This window comes from Argentina silus (genome assembly GCF_951799395.1).
Source record: "Argentina silus genome assembly, chromosome: 22".
NCBI lineage: Eukaryota > Metazoa > Chordata > Actinopteri > Argentiniformes > Argentinidae > Argentina > Argentina silus.
In genome coordinates this window covers 12634725-12650145 of record NC_139676.1, presented here as the reverse complement: position 1 = coordinate 12650145, position 15421 = coordinate 12634725, and the positions used below count along the sequence as shown (strand labels likewise).

At 49.0% G+C, this 15421-nt stretch overlaps 1 protein-coding gene across 2 annotated transcripts; it reads right to left on the bottom strand.

Moving 5' to 3' along the window:
- Positions 1–2615: 2615 nt before the first annotated feature.
- On the bottom strand, positions 2616–15239 carry ubn2a (ubinuclein 2a). 2 transcript variants are annotated; one of them, XM_083693595.1, is made up of 17 exons: positions 14689–15239; positions 13814–13951; positions 13512–13622; positions 12980–13108; positions 12591–12694; positions 11353–11890; positions 10681–10751; positions 10237–10366; positions 9580–9689; positions 8991–9101; positions 8731–8874; positions 8312–8362; positions 8164–8206; positions 6455–7903; positions 5855–6062; positions 4942–5010; positions 2616–4508 (listed from the first exon to the last, which is right to left on the bottom strand). In XM_083693595.1, the coding sequence occupies exons 1-17, from the start codon at positions 14986–14988 to the stop codon at positions 4435–4437; spliced, it is 3780 nt and encodes a 1259-aa protein (XP_083549721.1). In that variant the 5' UTR covers positions 14989–15239; the 3' UTR covers positions 2616–4434. The 2 variants fall into 2 exon arrangements, with proteins under 2 accessions (XP_083549721.1, XP_083549722.1); XM_083693596.1 differs by having other exon boundaries at positions 2616–4481.
- Positions 15240–15421: the final 182 nt, after the last annotated feature.

The following is a 15421-nucleotide window of genomic DNA, read 5'->3' as shown; positions in this document are numbered from 1 at the left end:
TGCTTTTTACATACAAACCGTGCGTGTGCGTGTACGTGTGTGTGCACAATATGAGTATGTATGGTATGTGTGTGCATTGCCACTCAAAACACAAGATACTGTACAATGACAACAACAAAAAATACATGTACAATGACAAAATTCACTACTGTTTGCCTCCTCACAGGTAAAACGATGGAAAGTAGAACGGATCTCTCTCTAAACGTCAAGCCACGTCCCCCTCCCCTTAGCTAAAGCAGGCCTAACGGACCGTCTCCCTCTCATCGATAGGCGTCATAACTCCGAGACAGGTCGTACTGGCCAACAGACTGCCAAACCAGGCTGCTCTTACTGCATGACTCTCTTTCTGATGTACAGACTGTTATTATTATTATTATTATTATTATTATTATTATTATTATTATTATTATTCAGCTTCTACCATAGACACTACAGGAAACAAAATGGTGGTCGGTGGTTGCGGATCCTCTGGGCCTGTTCTGGAGAGAGAGAAAAAGAAACGGACTGGAAACATGTTTTAACTGTGAACTTCACCGCTGCGGCATCTCAACATCGCCACGTTTTTTAAAAGAATGCGGTAATTAACTAATTGGGCTGTTTTAGGAATCTGCATAGGTCACTAAGGTATCCCTATTTTATTTTTTTATTATTGTTTTTGACCAATCGGAACACTATTGTTTTTCCATCGTCCTGTGAGAAGGGATTGGAGACTGGCGTGGTACTATGCTTAGATAGACGGTCGTTGGTGGTGTACGTATCACAAAGAGTTGCTGGAAACTGCACAATGAGCGATACCCCCGTAACTGGAAGCCCTTAAGCATGACCTCGCAATGGACAGACCCTCCCGTGTAGTCCATGAATTTGATGAAACACGAAAGGATAGATCGAACATGTAGTTTGCTTAGCTAAGGATACCACTGAAAGTAAGGGAGGTGTCATCTCACTATATGAAGTGTTTGGGAGCTGGATATACCCCCTCTATTATAATTGGGAGTAGTTTTTACAATTACTCCAACTACAATGTCTTAGCCGTGCGTTTTAAGTGGTGTGCCAGTGTTGCTACCGAAACCACTGACCAACAGCTAGACTACTAACTACCAAGCACTTAGCATTCCCAGACGTGACGTCCTTCTATTGGGTTGTGATGATGATGATGATGATGATGATGATGATGACGGTCGAAGCATCTCAGTACGACGATGAAGCCACTTTGACTGACTCTGGCAGCGCGGACTCTCGATACGCCAGAAGATTCCATATCCACCATCCTCTATCCTTACTTTGGCGTTTTTCCTCCTTGGTTCAAGCGTTAAAAACAAGAAGGGTTAATTGCATGGAAATCTCCAACGCTTCCCTGCTCCAACACTAGCGGTATGTTTCTTTATAAGTGCCTTAGACACTGAAGAAGAGCAGTAGCGGGCGATTCGCGGTGTATGGTACACACTTGTATTCTAAGAAATGTACACACGTGTGTTTTCTGTGCGTATGACACAGGCGTCAAGCAACGAGGCGAAAGTGGTAAATGAAGGAGAGAAAAAAAAGAAAACACTACTTAACCCTTTTCCTGTATTATTTTTGCTGTGCTTCTTCATATCATATCCAGCAGCGTGTACGCATACCTCTCCTCCCTGTTCATAGTCTCTCCTAGGTCGTGGTTGCCTTCCTGTTCTCCACCCTTCAGCCTGAAGGGCGCACTTATATGCACTTCCCCTCAAGGGTTTGATTGATGCAAGCATGGCTGGAGATAGCAGTCGAGTCCTCCGCAGTGCTAACACCGGGACGTTGCTTTTACACCCATGAGGGGAGTGCTTGGGTGCGCACTTTGGGAGAAGGGTCGAGAATCGGACCACAGCCAGCGTGTGGGTCAGAAATCAGTGTTATTAACTACGTGAGACGTGTCACTTCCTGCTCCCTCCCTCGGGGCAGGATGGGAGTTCATTTGGTTACAAGCTTTAACATCCCTGAGGTAGTTTCACTTTTATTATTATTTGTGTTATTATTGTTATTATTATCTGACTGGCTGTTGACAACCAGGCATTCAACTGCAAATATCCCCCCCATTTTATTTCTTGTATACCTGACTGTATTTCTAGACGACTGATTTTTTTGTAAAAGAAAAAATAAAGCATATTCATTGTAGAGATGTGTGGTGTGGGTTTGTCCAGAGCCCTCCCCCAAAAAGCTGCTCAGTTCAATAAAAAAAAAAAATATCTGGCGCTTTCTAGGATTGGAAATATCTGACCACTGATTTGCTACTCCCAAACAGGTTCTTCTAATAAAGCTTACTGATGCAAACACCACCTTCAGCCCACATGGGCTTTGCCAGATCTGTCAAAACATTGTTTGCATCACTAACCTTCATTAAAAAAATCATATTGGGATCGGCGAATCAATAATGAGATATTTAATTGACTCGTGGTGGTTACATTGTGTGGCGGGGGGGACTGAATAATTGGACAACAGAAACAAGTGACTCATACTGAAAACCAACTGCGTTTTTAATTTCATAATCGACACACAAAAATAATCTACAAAAGAGACCAAATTAAGTAACCAGTTACCATTAAATGTATTTCCCCACCCCCACCCCACAAGCACAACTTCAAAACGTCACCCCCTGCTCCAGTCACAGAAAAACATAAAGTTACTATGACGTTCTGACAGACCACAGACAATAATGAGTTACATTTTGAAGAGAATGTCAGCACACACACACACACACACACACACACACACACACTCTTGAATTCCATCCTTCCATCCTTCCTTCCTCCCGTCCTGGAGGAAATCACTGATCTGACATGACTTGATTGGTGAAAGTAATTCAGTGGAAGGCCTGCTTTGACCAATCAAACCATTTTAGAGATCAGTGATTACTTCGAGGGAGAGGAAGGACTGAAGCATGTGTATTTAGACAGGGCCCAGGCTCTCTGACAAACACACCCCATCTAATGCTAGAGAACTCATCTTTGGCGCCATTCTTGGTGAAGTTTGTCTCTCACTCACTCACTCACTCACACACACACACACACACACACACACGACAGAGGGATAATACACACGGTGAAGTGACAAGAGATGGGCAGATGGATATCGGAAGAAGGGTAAGAAGGAAGAACAATTTTCTATAGAGGTAATTCAGTAGGGGAAAAGGAGTCAGACATCCATACAAACAGTCACACAACTCCCAGAAGTTACACTGACAGCTGAGAAGAGGTTGAAACAAAGCCAAGCCACAAGTTGCACTTTTGCATTGAGCATTTACAGTCCTGCATAGTTCAGTAAACTTACAAACTAAGGCGTCATTGTTATATTGAGTTGAGTGTTTTGAGTTGGTAAGCACACAAAAAGTAAAAGTAAATTTCCAAGAACAAAAACTAAAAATGTTCAAGTAGGCTACAATCTCACGTTTCTCCCCTCTCTCACGTCCTGCTCTCCGGAAGGAGGAGGCTCTCTTTACATTTCAAGTCTTTATCCAGAAAGGTCCAGTGTGATTATAACAGCACCAAAGACACACTGAGCAAGAGAGGGGGACATACACACACGCAGCTGTGCACGTACACACATGCGCACACACACACACACGGGGATATGTTTTCTCACATATGCACGCACACACACACACACTTAGCACAGACTGACCTGGAAAGAAAATACAGTATATTATATATATATGTTTATGTATGTACATACACACACACATTCAATCAATCAAATCTTCTTAACACACTCTCTCACACACACTTCTAAACATATTTTTTTTTTTTTTTTTTTTTTTAAATTACAAATAATTTATCAATATTAGCTACTACCTTTAACAGTCAGTTGTGGGAGCAGAGGTGACTTTGAGACAGTACAGCTCTATATGGACACACGATCCCGCAATCGGAGACACAAAGTATAACCATCTCAGACAGAGAGAGGGAGTCGTCATAGTCATCGTCATCATAAACAAAGACAAAAATAATTCATATTTAATCTGCAATAAAGGGCGAGAACAGACACGACTCAAATTATTTAAGTTATTGATTTAAATATAAATAATATTACGTAGCTTACTCTCTCTCTCTCTCTTTCTTTCTCCCTCTCTCTCTCTCTCATTCCACAGTGATAAAGGTCTGTCATGTAAACATGTTGACAAAAACATTAAATAAAAACAGGAAACGGTTTCATCATTCACCCCAACTACTTCCTGTCCACACCCGGTCATTAAAAAATATAATTAAATTAATCATCATCATCATCGTCATAGTATGGGTAATTGAGTCCTCAATTTAGGTCCATGTGAGGGGAGGTACAGTAGTAGCTCCTCCCTCTGTTATTACATCATTGCGTCTGTCAATCAATCAATGGGATCCTAGTGGATGCGTCTCCTCCAGGAAGCTGTGATGTCATTGGGGCGGGTCTCTACTCCAGGTCCTCCTTTCTTATTGGTCAGTGGGACTTCCTCTTCATGTCTCCGCCCTGGCTTTGGTTCGCATCTGAAGGAGGGAGGGTAGGTAGGAATCCTTAGGGATCAAGATTGGAGAATGAGAAGTCACGCCCATCACATCACAAAAGGGCATGATTCAAATGACAGACAGCGTAGACATGCTTCTCCTTCCATTTTCAAAACGCATACATGTCAAATACTTGACATGTATTTGAGGTGTACTTGATTTTGCTTGGAGTTTGCCCTTTTGAGACCATTCCATCGGTCTCTTTCTACCAGGCAAATTAAATCAAGCGCAGCTCAAGTATTTGACCCAGCAAGAGTATTTCACCACAGATTCAAACATGCAAATCATCAGTAATACTGAAGTAAGCAGACAGGTTTGGGGAAAACAAGACAAGACTAGACGAATGGAGTGAGCGACGGAGGAGGGGGAGGGAGAGGGAGAGGGAGAGGGAGAGGGGGGAGGGGGGAGGGGGGAGGGGGGATGGGGGAGGAGTGCAGTTTACCTGAGAAAGCAAGCTGCAAGTGAGGAGGTAGACCAGCCTGGGACCCTGACTGGAGACTCTTATACAGATCTGAGGAAAGATGGAGGGAGAGAGAGAGGGAGAGGGAGGAGAGAGGGAGGGAGAGAGAGAGATGGAGAGAGAGAGAGAGGAAGAGGGAGGGAAGGAGAGAGGGAGGGAGAGAGAGAGAGAGGGAGGGAGGGAGATGGAGAGAGAGACAGACAGAGAGGGAGGGAGGGAGATGGAGGGAGAGAAGGATAGATGGAGAGTGACAGATGGATAGAGAGGGGGAGAGATTGATAGAGAGATGGATAGATGGAGAGGGGGAGGGAGAGAGAGAGATGGAGGGAGGGAGGGAGGAGGGGAGAGGAGGAGTGAGGGATTGGATGAGAAACAAGACAGGGCAAGAGGGTCAGTGAGAAAACTGGAGCACAGGATGCACACTGTTGGGAAGTGCTGTTATACTTCAGTATGGCGGCAACACCACACACACACACACACACACACACACACCTCAAGTACCTTTTCAGTCAACTGAAATACATCAAATTCAATCTATACTAAATACATCAATTTCCGTTTCTTCAACTTATCAAAAAAGCTCCATAAACTCCAACAAACAGTTCAACAAAATGGCTTAACGAGGACAAGTAACCTGCTCTTTGATGATGTCATATTGTTTCAAATGATCTGAGCCTTGTGTGGCTAAGTGTGTGTGGTTGGTCACCAAAGTGTGTGTGGTTGGTCACCAAAGTGTGTGTGGTTGGTCATCTGTGTGTGTGTGCTTGGTCACCAGAGTGTGTGTGCTTGGTCACCAAAGTGTGTGTGCTTGGTCATTTGTGTGTGTGTGCTTGGTCACCAAAGTGTGTGTGCTTGGTCACCAAAGTGTGTGTGCTTGGTCACGGTGCATACTGACCTATTAGATCACTCTGTGCGAGGGTGTATCCTGAGTTGGCGCCCGGAGCTGTGCCCATGCCGCTGGCCCCTGGCGCCCCGGGGGGGGTGAAGTTGAGCAGGGAGGGGAACTGGAAGGGCAGGGAGACGGGCACCAGCCCCCCCAGCATGCCAAAGCCCAGTGGCAGAGAGGGGGGGCTGCCCAGGAGGGGGTTGCCAGCTGACGACACCTGGAAAGAATGGGGGAGGGAGGGAGGAGGGAGAGAGAGAGAGAGAAAGAGAGAGAGAGAGAGAGAGAGAAATAAAGGAGGGGAAGAGGGAGAGGAGGGAAGGGGAGAGAGAGGATCAGAATCACATCACAAGACATTGTTTAAAAAAAAAAAAAACCTAGTCTTAAACAACAACTCTTAGCCAGTTCAGCCCAATAGCTCCTCCACTTTTTCCACACTTTGTCAAGGTCCTTGGCATTCTACTCTGTTTCCCATTCCATTGGTGGTATGAAGTCAGACCTGATGGTATGAAGTCAGATCTGTCCGTTTTTTTTACCTCCCAAAAATGTTGTTCTTTGCCAGGTATGATTTACAGCTGCTGTTCAAAGAACACCTGTGATTGGCCGACTCACCTGGGACAGGTGCGAGGTGGCGAGGGTTGTGGCCAGGGTTGCCGCAGGCGCCCGACTGCCTACAGACTTGGCCCCCTGGCCGGCTCCGCCCACTGACCTCTGCCTCTGGCCGTGACTGGACGAGACGGAAGAGGGGGAGGGGCTGTTGTCCTGGCGACCGGAGACGGAGGACATACCCAGGATGGCGTTAGCAGCGCTACCGCTAACGGACGAGGGGGCCTTCTGGCCCCCGGCGAAGCTGTAACTGCCCTGGCTCGCCTTGATCGGACCCCCGCCTTGGACACTGAAGGGGGGGCGGAAGCCAGCCGAGGTCTTGGGGGAGTACTGGTGCACGCTGGGGATCATCTGGGGGAGGGAGAGGGGGTGGGAGGGGGAAGGGGAGGAGGACGGGGAAGGGGAGGAGGCCGGTGGGGGGGTGGGGGCCGGGGGCCGCGGGGTGAGCTTGATGATGGGGGAGTGGTTGCTGTGGGAGGACTTGGTGAGGGTGGCCTGCATGGGGGTGATGAAGTTGGACTGGTGGTGGGGGTGGGGGTGGGCCTTGGCCTGGGGGTAGGAGGGGGAGGCGGAGGGGGAGGAGGTGACCGGGGAGGGGCAGTAGGACTGGGGGCTGGGGTGGGAGTTGCCCCGGGACTGGGGCATGGAGGAGGTGGTCATGGTCATGGTCATGGCACCGCCATTGCTGCTGCTGGCTTTGGCACTGCCCTTGCCCAGTCCGGACGCCATTACCATGCCCGCCCCCGGCTTGCCCACCCCCAGGGACCCGAACGCTTTCTGGTGGGGGGGCAGGAGGGGCGACGCCGTGGGAGGGGGGCGCGGCTTGGGCGGGGAGGGGGAGGGCGGCGGGTGGAGCTTATTCCCTCCTCCAGCCACGCCCGGCCTGTGAGCGGCCGGCGCCATGGCGACGTGTCTCTGAGCCTGTCCCATAGAGCCCGCCCCTTTGAGCATTCCGTATGCGTCTCCGCCCCCCCGCTGCGACACCGCCACCATCTGGGCGGAGCCCGACTGCATGCGGGCCAGCGAGGAGGAAGAGGAAGTGGAGGTAGATAGAGTGGTCAGGTGGGCCATGGAGGAGGAGGAGGAGGAGGAGGAGGTGGTCATGGGGGCGACCTCCATCTTGGAGAGGGAATGTGCAGTCGGCACGGCCAGGGGGGAGGGGTAGTGGGGGGTGATGGAGGGGGGGGAGGAGGTGGGGATCTGGAGGGGCGGGGGGGACAGGGGGCTGTCGATGGAGGGCAGGCCCTTGGCGGCGTTGCTGAGGAGGGCGAGGGCGTGGGAGATGGAGTCCAGCGAGGGCGCTATCAGGTCCTCGTCCAGCGAATCGGAGAGGCAGATGGGCTCGGAGGGGGAGGAGCAGAGGGGGCGGTGGGCGGCTGAGGCCTGGGAGATGGAGTGGGGGAGAGCCGGCGTCATGGCGGTGGGGAGGGGCGGTCGCTGGACCCACGGGCCCTCCTGGAGAACGGGGAGAAGGGACACATCACTACTAGCCAGGCCAAATCAACCCACATTCATTATGTTTACAAACAACACATGAATGAGTGGAAGAGTGGAAGAGTGAAAGAATGAGTGGAAGAGTGGAAGAATGAGTGGAAGAATGAGTGGAAGAATGAGTGGATGAGTGAGTGGATGAGTGAGTGGATGAGTGAGTGGATGAGTGAGTGGATGAGTGAAAGAGTGGACGGATGATTGAATGGAGCTGAGGCGTTACTCACCTTGGCTTTTGACCTGGGTGTGGGGATCATTCGTTTCTTGGCCCTGGACAGAGACAAACAAGGAGTGTGATCATTAACATCAGAGCTGTTACCTTTCTGCTGCCGTTCCATTGGACGGGTGTGAACCATGACAGGATGAGAGACTTACAGGTTGCCAGTGAGGTGACTGTGTACGGCACGACTCTCCTTAAACAGCATCCTGACAGGAGAGAACACACACACACACACACACACACACACACACACACACACACACACGTTATACATACATAACATACACAAAAGAAGATAAGGTAAAGATCATCTGTGCATAAATCAGACCACACACACACCCAGGCAGACACACACCCAGGCGCACACACACACACCCAGGCAGACACACCCAGGCAGACACACCCCCAGGCACGCGCACACACACACACACCCAGGCAGACACACACACACACACCCAGGAAGACACACCCAGACACACACACACAGACAAAGACACCCACACCCCACTTCCACGACTAGCCATATGACTTAAAACAACGTTGAGTCATTGACAGAGGGACAGGGCTGACTGACCTGGCCTGCATCCAGCCCTTGGGCCACAGCGGCTTCACCTCGTTCTCCATGAAGGCCTTGAGGTACTCCTCCACTGAGAGGGAACACTGAGACTCCAGCTCATAGCAGCTCAGCTTCACCCTCACCAGGTTACACAGCAGAGTCCTGCACACACACACACACACACACACACACAGAGAGAGAGTGAGTGAAGGCGATATTATGACTGAGTGTGTTACAGGTGAGAGATTATCTGTAGACTTATTGACGGTCTGTATTACCTGAGTTTGTCGTCCCAGACAAACTTCTTCCGAGGGCCCATCACCCTTTTCCCCGGCTTCTCCTCGTCCTCCTCCTCCGAGCCGTTCTTCTCGACCTCCCCGGACTGTTGCCTATGAGGGAGTCACACACACACACACACACACACACACACACACACACACACACACACACACACACACACACACACACACACACACACACACACACACACACACACACACACAGACACACACAGAGAGACACACAGAGAGACACACAGACAGACACACAGACAGACAAACACACACACACACACACACACACACACAGACACACAGACACAGAGAGACACACAGAGAGACACACAGAGAGACACACACACACAGAGAGACACACAGACAAACACACACACACAGACACACACACAGACACACACACAGACACACCATCAGTAACTTCCACTGATCCAACGTTATGCCACTTAGAGAGCCCCCACAGACAACATGGCTGCGGTGCCGGTGAAACCTGCACTGAGGGGAGAATGCTGACACATTCCTCTGAATCAGAGGCGGCCGGCTGGCACCAGAGCCGCCGCGGTGCTCCTCTTACTTGGCAGCTGCCTTGGCGACGCAGTCCAGGTTGTATCTCTGGATCTGTTCTGGCATCACGCTGCACACGGCCAGCTTCAGCTTCAGCAGGGGCGTACGCAGACGGTCGTCCTGAGAGAGGGAGGGAGGGAGGGAGGGGAGAGAGCAGGGGGTAGGAGAGTGTGTGAGAGAGAGGGGGGGTAGAGAGAAAGAGAGAGAGAGAGGGAGGGAGGGATAGAGAGAGAGAGAGAGGGAGGGGCAGAGAGAGAGAGAGAGAGAGGGAGAGAGAGGGAGAGGGAGGGAGGGAGAGAGAGGGAGGGAGAGGTACAGCGAACAAGAGGGAGGAGGGTGACAAACAGAGAGGGGGAGAAAGAGAGAGAGAGAGAGAGAGACGGAAAGAGAAAGCAAAAGAGGGAGAAAACATGATAATGGGTTTAGACAGCGATGCAAATGCTCCTCTAATGGCCCGTGACAACAGGCAGTTCCAGGCTAGGGTGAGGACAAGAGATCTATAATTAGTTTGAGATGAGTCGTTTTGTAGCTGGCATTTCTCAATTTCCTTCATCACCCACGGCGTGTGGCAAACATTTATCTATTCAATCATTTAGTCTGTTTTTTTTGTTGTTTTTTTTCTTTCTAAAACGCATTTATTTTCTATGTTAGCGTTCCAGTGGCTAACCTGGATGTTGAGGCTGAGCTTCTTGAGGCGTTTGAGGAGAGCCTCCTTGTTGCAGGGCACAAAGGCTTCCAGGTGGGAGTACACCTCCCCACGCACCGCCATCGGCTGCTCCTGCACCTGCAGCTCAATGCTGGAGGAGGGAGGGAGGGAGGGAGGGTTTCAGAGAGAGAGGGAGAGAGGTATTGGGAGAGAGAGAGGGAGAGAGAGAGAAGGAGAGGTCGATGCAGAGAAAGAGGGAGGAGAAAATAAAGTAAGGCGACAGAGACAGAAATAGAGAGAAATAGAGAGAAATATGGGAAAGATGAGAGAGAGAGAGAGAGAGGGAGAGAGGGAGAGAGAGGGAGAGATTAAAACCCACTCCAAAATCTGCTGCATGACACACCAAGGGTGGAGAGTTAGAGAGATATATGGCTAGCCTATAAGTCAACAGAATGACAAACTCACTCCAGTAAGATGTTATTCATATCCAGGGTGAAGAATTTCTTCCGCCCCTCCTGATCAAACTGACGTGAAGCCTGCGGGAGAAACAGGTTGAGTTAGAACATCAGCAGGCCTCAGTTCACTCACACACACACACACAGACACACACACACACACACGCACACACACACACATATACCCATAAACACTGAAGAAAACCAAAACCCTTCCCCACATCACATCAGTCACTAAACACATGCATCTTTCCAGTTCTCTCTCCCTCCCTCCCTCCCTCCCTCCCTCCCTCTCTCCCTATGGTATTCTCTTTTATCTCTGCTTTTCAGACTCTGATTGTCTCCCTCTGCCTCTCTCCCACTGTCAGTCACCCTCTCCTTTCTGCTCTCTTCCACTCTCAGCCTCTCTCTCCATGTTACACTCTGTCAAGGAACACAATACAACCTGACTACCTTCCTTGTGCAGAATAATCTTACAGCTCACCAGAAAAAAGTGTGTGTGTGTGTGTGTGTGTGTGTGTGTGTGTGTGTACGCCTTGGTCATAGTTAGAGCAAACAACAAAACAATTCCACGAAGTTAACCCGCAACGAAATGAACAGGACGTGAAAGAATGTTAGCAGGAAACAAACGTAGAATCAACAGAATCCATCAGTCCCCCCCTAAACACAAAACAACACTCACCGCCCGTAGATCCTCGATGCGTTTGATGAGGGGGGGAGGCAGTCCGTCAGGTAGCGGAGGAGGTGACAGGAGACCCCCAGCAGTTCCCAACCCCCCCTGCCCCCTCCCTAACCCGCCCCCTACAGCCCTCTGCCCCGAAACTCCAATTCCCAGCAGGCCGTTCTCTCTCCCTGTAATGGAGCCGTGTGGGGCCGAATCCAGCCCGCCGAAATCCAGGTCTCCTAGGAGATCCTGCAGCTCCTTCTCGTTGGCCGAGCCCAGCAGTGACATCATGGCGGGGTCAGCGGTCAGGTCAGCCAGGGACACGTCGTTGTTAGCCGCGTTGGCGTGCAGGTGGGAGTTAGGTACCATGTTGTTGGGGCGGGGGGCTCCAGCTAGCCCGCCGCCCAGGACGGGGTGAGGCACGTTGGGGTTCCTCTTCCTCATCTCCTCCTTCTCCCGGGTGAACCGCCGGAGAATGGCGGCCAGGCAGAGGGAGTCCTTCATCAGTTTCTTCCTCTTCTTCTTCTCCGGGCGGTGGATGTTGAGACCTGTCACTCTGTGCGGACCAGAAACAAAGTAGGTTGAGGAGAATGAGCGGCCAGTATACAGTAGCTTGGTCAGGGAGTGTATGCCTCATCTTGAAACTGGAGACATCAGCCAGGCAGGACTTTTCAAGATGATACAATGGAGACACTTCCTAATAGCTGTTCTATTTCTGGAGGTCTTTAGAATGGGAGTATTAATGGCACTGGAGTGATCAGCCTATCAGAGCGTGTCAAATGGAGCCTTTGTTAAGGGCGGTTGACCTGTCATGGCGCCCATAGGCCATTCAGAGTCAGCATGCTTGACGATGTATCATGCAAGACATATCTGGGCATGGGCGCAAACAAAAGGATGTGTATATGAGTGGAATTTAACAGCACAATTGACAGGGTAGGAGATAGAAAACATTAAATAATAAAAAAACATGTTTTATTTTTTAAACCTTTTTGGAAAAAAAATTATAATAATAATAAAAAAAATACAAAAAGACACTGATTCAAATACCACTAAATGACGTTTTGAGGATACACCTTTGCAGCAAGCTAAGTTCCATTTGACAAATATGTAAATATTACATAAATTAAAAACATCCATCCTTCAGTCTGTTTTCAGAGCAGAATGATAATCTCAAATGCTAATCCCTGAAGATGAAGACAGGTCTGACAGGTAGACAGTAATTGAAGAAGTACTGATGTTTTCTCCTTTAATCTCACCCTTGTTTAGGTACCCTGTTCTTCCGCGGTTTCTTCTCCTCTAAACTGTTCCCTTCTTTCCTCTTCCGCCTCTTGATCACTTGCTCCTCGCCCTGCTTCAGCTTCTGCCAAGACAGAACAGACAGACGTACAGACCCAGTTTATTTCACCAGTCAAACAATCTGAACAGAGCCATTTGGCTCGATGTCACTTATCCACACAGATCTTTTCCATCCAGTCGATTGCAACAGACAGACAAACATAAATAAACCATGCCAACTTATGAATTATGTGTTCATAACAAATCTAATATCACGAAGTGTAGTAATTTCACTGAATGTCAATAATCAACTAATCAACGTATACATCTCAATGGGAATCGACGCCATCCACACTAACACCCGACTCACCCTGGGCTTGCCCTCCTTGCCCCCCTCCTCGCCCTCCGACTCCGAGGCTGGGCGGAACTGCAGCGTGCCGGTGTTGATGTAGAAGCCTCCGAGCTTGGTGGTCAGGGAGGCCGGGACCAGCTCGTCATACTGTCACGGAGATGGCAGGCGTTAAATAAAAACAGCAGCCGCTGAGAGCAGACACTCAGAATACAGAGTGGAGCACTTCCCTCCCTTTGCTTGCTGACAACCAAAACAACAACATGTCACAGAGGAGGCTACTGGAACTGTCTTGGGGCGGGGAGAGACCTAGAATACTGCCTGCTGTTAGAAACGGATGCTCTGGGGCATTCATTAAGTCTTCAGACGGTGCTATTGATATTTGCTGGGAAAAAGATAAGCGAGTGTTAAAGGACATTTGATGATACTGATGTTAATGTGACAGGAATTAGGCTACACAGACAGACACAGAATTTCTAAATGATGTTAATAATTAAGTATGCAGCGGAGATGTGTGTGGGGGGGGGGGGGTAGACAAAAAGGGGGTACTTACGGCCTCTGAGTTGTCGATAAACGGGTCGGTCTCGTCGTAGCCGAAGCCTATGTCAATTAGGTCCTGCATTCTGTCCTTCCTCTTCTTCTTCCCTGCATTCTCAGCGTTGCCCTGTGACAGAGACAAAGGGAAGGGTTAACAACGTCCCCTTCCATGCATTGCAAACAGGTGGTGAACAACCTGATAAGGAATTAGATATTCAAGTTGTGCTAATTGTCAGCACTGGAACGCCTTTATATAACATCCAGTTGTCAATGGGTCAGGGCACTGTACATATGGTAACAAACACAAACATTTCTTACATATTTGTTTTCAAACTTCTTGGCCAGAGCCTCCATCCGCAATCTGTCTCTTTCGTCATCGTTAAAAGGGTCGTTAGGGTCAAGGGCAGGAACGGGGGCAGGGGTAAGACTCGGAGGGGGGACTGGGTTCTTCTTTGTCTAGAGGGGAAAAAGAGAAATATGTAATTTCTGAAAATCACATGACTAGCCCCTAATAAACAAACTGAGAATGAGCCCTTTATAAAAACATAGTTAATAATTAATATAAATGCATGAAACATTGTCATACAAACTCAGCATTGATGCGGCTTGAAAAGTTTTGTTCTAAAAATGTAATAAAAAGTTTATTAGAAAAAAGTTCAACATAGTTGCTCAGCAAATAATATTACACAAAAGTAAAAAGACGCAAAATACAGTTTCAAACCATAATGCCTTCACCAATTAATGTTATCACAAAACATTTTCACGTAGCTCCCTGTAGGCAACATCCTGGTACTTCCAAACCCATTCCATCAGCAGTGATCTTCAATTTACCACCTCTAGGAGGCTGAACTGCTCTGACATTTACAACTCCTGTAATGGCTGGATGCCTGTTTTAAACAGGCAAGCAAGCGAGACAAGTCAGCAAGAGAGTAGGAAACAGGTAGCACCAGGTAACGTCATGTCATGTGCAAAAAGGGACTCAATTCAACAGCGATGTTGACGTCCAGCTTGACTTGTCCGACTGAATAGTGTGAACCCGAATGAATGGCAGCACTGGGGTCTTTGTGTAAAGTCCGTGACTGGTCATCTGCCACCCCCTCGTAAGCTATGACAAGTCCCCACTTCCCAAGCTAATAAAATTAACTCTAAACCTAGGTCTTCCCTGGCCTAAACAAAGAAGAGGTCATACATACCTGGAGGTTTTGGATGAGTTCGCTGTAATTGAACTCGGCCGACGATTGATCGCTTGGCTCGGACAGAGAAAGGTTCAATCGCACAGTAATCTTCTTCGCTTCGGGGTTGTCACCGTCGCCAGTTTTGCCGAAAATACCATTGCCACCCGCTGCCCCGGTCGCTGTACTATCGACCCCCGTCGCATCTCCATCTAAGTTGATGTCGGCCTCATCCGACAAGCGGCGTTTCCTAGACTCGGTGGCTGATCCAGCAGCGAAGGCCGAGAGGGTGACAAATTGTACTTTTCTCGGTTCGGCCATTTGGATGAGCTGCCTGTCTGAACCTCGCTCCGGACAGACAGCGACAGCGAGAGCTACTTCGCGAAACTACTTCAAATTGGCGAACTGAAGGGGGCTACGCCAAGATGCAATGGCTATTTAGCGGCTAGAAGATGTAAGGGGGTCCTCCGCACCATACAAATTCAATTTCAGGGGATGAGATGGTCGGGGAAAAGTTGTTTTTCCTGTGGCTGCTTGCATCCTCAATTGCTATGGGACCGAGACATTCAATGTAGCCATCTTGGATTTCAGGAGTAAATAAAATATCAGAGAGGTCACTGGGCCTGCGCGCACGGAACAGAACGGAAGCAGCGTGAGAGAGGGGGGTGAGCTCATCCAATCACCTTATGCCCCATTTTAGACCCGCCCATATTACAACAGGCGATAATAAGACAAACCATATGATGTTATTGTT